This window comes from Corylus avellana, chromosome ca9 (genome assembly GCF_901000735.1).
Source record: "Corylus avellana chromosome ca9, CavTom2PMs-1.0".
NCBI classification, from domain to species: Eukaryota; Viridiplantae; Streptophyta; class Magnoliopsida; order Fagales; family Betulaceae; genus Corylus; species Corylus avellana.
Window position 1 is genome coordinate 16,856,675 of NC_081549.1, and position 4,676 is coordinate 16,861,350.

At 36.6% G+C, this 4,676-nt stretch overlaps 1 protein-coding gene across 1 annotated transcript; it reads left to right on the forward strand.

Annotated features, from left to right (window-relative positions):
- The first annotated feature begins 3,511 nt into the window (after positions 1-3,511).
- LOC132192296 (large ribosomal subunit protein uL11) lies at positions 3,512-4,271 on the forward strand. The gene has a single exon (XM_059607583.1). It carries the CDS (start codon positions 3,582-3,584, stop codon positions 4,080-4,082), a length of 501 nt encoding a protein of 166 aa, XP_059463566.1. The 5' UTR covers positions 3,512-3,581; the 3' UTR covers positions 4,083-4,271.
- The last annotated feature ends 405 nt before the right edge of the window (positions 4,272-4,676 follow it).

A 4,676-nucleotide genomic window follows, 5' to 3' on the forward strand; every position in this document is an offset into this window, starting at 1 on the left:
TTTGATATAATTAGGTGTTTTAGTTTTATTTTCTTAATATGTACCATACTAAGGTGTCAACTCCTCATTGGTGGGCACAAAATGGTGGTTTTGTGCACCATCCTCATTGAAATTATTCTCTTTATATTATACGTAACTTTTCAAATAAGTTGTGTTTGGATCAACTGTTCATTAGGCCAGTGAGAGCTCAGGCTTCCATTCCAGTAGTCTACTATTCTCTTATATCACTGTAACGGTCCAATGAAAATTAGTCTTGTTGGCTGATCCTGTTCACAGGGCCCATTCCAAATATAATAAAAGCTGATTCCAAAACAAGATGTTAAGTATGATAAAGCCCAATTATGATGTCCTTAATCTTATTATCTTAAAGCTTTTTGTGATTATTTTTGCTTCGAGAATATCAAGCTATCTCTATCTTATCTAATAATCTATCGTAAACAAGTATGTTAGTAAAGTTTTGAGGCATCTTTTGTCATTATGGAGTGCTTGGTAAGGTTATAAAATTGCATTTGCATGCGTGAAGTCTCTTATTGGGTAGGTGGTAGGGTCCTCCTGTAGTCTCAATCACTTATCTAAAAGAACATTCCAGTAACTTTTTCTCACCAGAGAGACCACAATAATTGGCATTTCTCTTTCTTTCCATTACACCTTGATTGTCTAGGCATATTCTTATTTTGTGCTCCACGTTGTTAAAATTTAACCAATATTTTAAGATTTCATTTTGCGTGGATTCAAAACCTTTTTTCAAATAATGATATAAGGAGAATTATACACTTTTTAGAATTATTTCAAATTTGATGTGATTTTTTTTTTTTGAAAAAATTTTAATCTCATTGAAGAAGGATCATAAGCATAACGCTTTTATATCATAGAGCAAAAAGTTCTGAAAAATCATAGCCGAAACTATGAGGTTACAAATCATAGACTCTTACATAAAAATTAAACATTCAAAACCTATCTATGACATCAATATCCGTTAACCTATGATTACTTTTCAGTTGTAGCACCAGATCTGTTCCAAACAGACTCAACTCAATGCATAGGTAGCTCATCTTTCTCGCTCTGAAAATAAATCACATCCACAACCCAAAGATCTGGATAATTCTCATTCAAACAAAAATACAGACAATAAAAAACAGAGAAAACCTAACCCCAACAGAAAAATAGCCATAAGCACAGATCTGCTCTTGAGAAGACTAGATCTACTCCTCATCGACCCAAAACGGTAGGGAAACTGCATCATTTTTCTCTTAGATCGCTTACGAGAGCAGATCTAAACAGAAAACTATTATTCAAAACAAACAAAACAAGCAACATAACCAACAAATCAACAGCGACTGGAGTGGAGGAGATGATGGGCACTGGTTAGCGTTGGCACGTGGTGGAGTGGATGGAGGAGAAAGGAGGCGCAGGACCTTGGAGGGCAGGCGGTAGTGGCTGGAGTTTCTGATTTTTGGCCCAAAAACACCTACAAAAACAAAGAAAACCAGGAAAAAACACATAGAAGGAGAGGGAGGATTAGGAGGGGGGAGAGGAGGAGGAAGCCTCCCTCCTAAGCCCAACCACTTTGATGTGATTTAACATTTAAAATCACCAATCGATCAAAATTCAATAATGATTATTTCAAATTCAATTATGATTTTAAATGTTACATCACATTTGAGATAAGTCTAAAAGGACCCTAATCTTCCTTATAACATTACTTCTTTTTTTTTTAATAAGTGAGACTCAATGCATGAAATATTTTAAAAAAACTTAACAAAATTCTTTGAACTTTCAGGCATTTTGAAATTACTCTCATAATGTTCAAAAACTCTCAATTTAGGATGTTGAACTTTCAATTTTTTTCCAATGTACACCTCCATTAAGATTTTTCATTAAATCCTCTAAAAATTCCCAAAGTACATATATTTTTTTATTTATGAAAGAAATTGCTAAGGTTCATGAATAAAAAAAAAAGGTACTTTGAGAATCTAACGGAAAATCCTAACGTAAGGGTGACATTGCAAAAAATTGAAAATTAGATACCATAAATTGAGTGTTTTTAAACATTGTGGGACAATGTCAAGACGTGTGGAAGTTCATGAGAGTTTTGTAAAGTTTTTTCAAATATTTAACTAAAATTGAGATGAGTTAGGATTCAAATTCATAATCATCATTTATTCTAAAAACTTAAATCAATAAAAAAATAAATTTAATCAATTAAATAATAGGGATTTGAAGGTCTAAAGAAGAAGCATTGAAGCTCGCAGCATGGACACTTCTCAGTTCTCAGCATGGATGGACAGTTTGCAGCATGGACACTAGTCACATTACCCCCACTTTTGGCCAAATGCTTCGATAGCTGGAATACTATTGAATTTCCTAGAATTATCATATAGTATTAATCATGATTGGTATCTTTATTGTTTTTCATATGCTTCATCCCTATCTCTTATCACGACTTTCATCCCTATCTCTTTTTCGTTGGTTATCACCTCAATCGCTCATAAAAAAAAAAAAAAAAAAAATTTGTACCAAAAATGAAAAAAAAATTATTTTTTTAGTTTATTTTAAGGACCTCTAAATTCATTTTAATACTACATGTAGCTAATTATAAATCAAGTAACTCACCTTGATTGATTTTGCATTCTTTTCCTTTTAGTATTTTTTTTTTTTGAACGAGAATCTTTGCGATTTTATTGATAAAAAAATTAGAAGGATAAAGTTCTTACATCACATAGCTTAAAGCTATGAAAAATCACAGCTCCTAGCTATGAGGTTACAAAGTCTTAAATACAATATATATCTTACAATTAAATACTATCTATGACCATAATTTTTTCACTCACCCATGTACAACTGCAATTATGAAAGATATCTGCTTTTGGGTAGACTAGATCTAAAGACATAAGTAGTCATATTCCCAATTCTTATTTTCCGGCCGTGAAAGAAAATCCCTCACATTGATATAAATCCTCCTCGACCCAATGGTCAGGAGCCTAAATCCTTCACCCCATAAATCGCTCATAAGGGCAGATTTAAAGAGAAGAAACTTTTTATTCAAAAAACAAAAACATAAAATCCACCAAACATCATCAGTGGCCGAAGCGAAGGAGATGATGGAAGTTCCAAAGAAGTACACATACTTTTCTATATATATATATATATATATAAGGGGGTGGGGAAGATGAATTAACTCAATTGAGTATGCCCGAATCAAGGTGCCAATTTAATGAATTTATTGAACTGACCCATTTAGGCATGAAGTGGTGGGTCCAGGTTTATAATATATGTTGGGCCTACAAAATAAGGCCTGTTGCCAGTTTTCGACAAACTATGGCCGTCCATTGGGCTGGTTGATTTTGGACTGCGTCACACTTGTTCGTTTACGAACTTACAAAATTGTAATTTGTATCTGACCCATTCACAAGCCCAAGGAGCAAAAGGCCTTTCCAAGGCCCAGGATTCTTTGGTCATTTCAGCATCCCATCCCGCAAAACCCTAGGCTATATCTAACCCTAGAAAATCACACTCTGTCTTTGAACCACTTCCACAGCGCCCCCATACAGACAAGCCTGACGAAACCCTAGCCGCCAAAAATGCCTCCAAAGTTCGACCCCTCTCAGGTCGTGGACGTGTACGTCCGAGTCACCGGTGGCGAGGTGGGCGCGGCGAGTTCGCTCGCCCCGAAGATCGGGCCGCTGGGTCTCTCTCCGAAGAAGATCGGAGAGGACATTGCCAAGGAGACAGCGAAGGACTGGAAGGGCCTGCGCGTGACGGTGAAGCTCACCGTGCAGAACCGTCAGGCCAAGGTCTCGGTGGTCCCCTCCGCCGCGGCGCTCGTCATCAAGGCGCTGAAGGAGCCCGAGCGCGACCGCAAGAAGACGAAGAACATTAAGCACAGCGGCAACATTTCACTCGACGACGTCATCGAGATCGCGAAGGTCATGAGCCCTAGATCCATGGCCAAGGACCTCTCTGGCACCGTCAAGGAGATCCTCGGCACGTGCGTCTCCGTCGGGTGTACGGTCGACGGCAAGGACCCCAAGGATCTGCAGCAGGAGATCGCTGACGGCGACGTCGAGATTCCCCTAGATTGAGAACGAGAGTGAGGCTTTTTAAGCTTACTCTTATCATTTTTGGATCTTAAAAGTTGAAATTTTATGGATTTTTTTTTGGTTTTTATTATGTCTCCGAAGTTTAGTTTACTTTACAAAGCTTGAATGATATCTCTGGACTAGTGTGGGATGTTTTATTCGAATGAGGAGCTGTAATGTTTTTTAAGTTAATTTGATATTGCATTTTCCTTATGCAAAAAAAAAAAAAAAAAAATTCGAGTTAATATGCGTTGTTGTTTCAGCTCTGATTCAGTTTATCATAGAATGGGTAATGTGGTTTAATGCTCGTATTTTACTGAAAATATTCTTATTTCTTCTCTGAAATCAAGTTTGATGATGGTGAGTCAGAAATGGGGATCAGATATTATCCTGTTTTAAGCTAAAGTTTTTGGAAGCATATTATGATATGGGAAGTTGGATTTCCTTGTGAATCAATCTTAACACTCTTTTAAATTGCATTTCCTTGTTCCATAGTAAATCTGCTCATTAGGGTATTGCAGTATAGTTTCCAAACATGTCATTAAGTGCTAATACCTATTTAGTTCTTGCTTAGGGGTTTAGGTTTCACATGCAGGC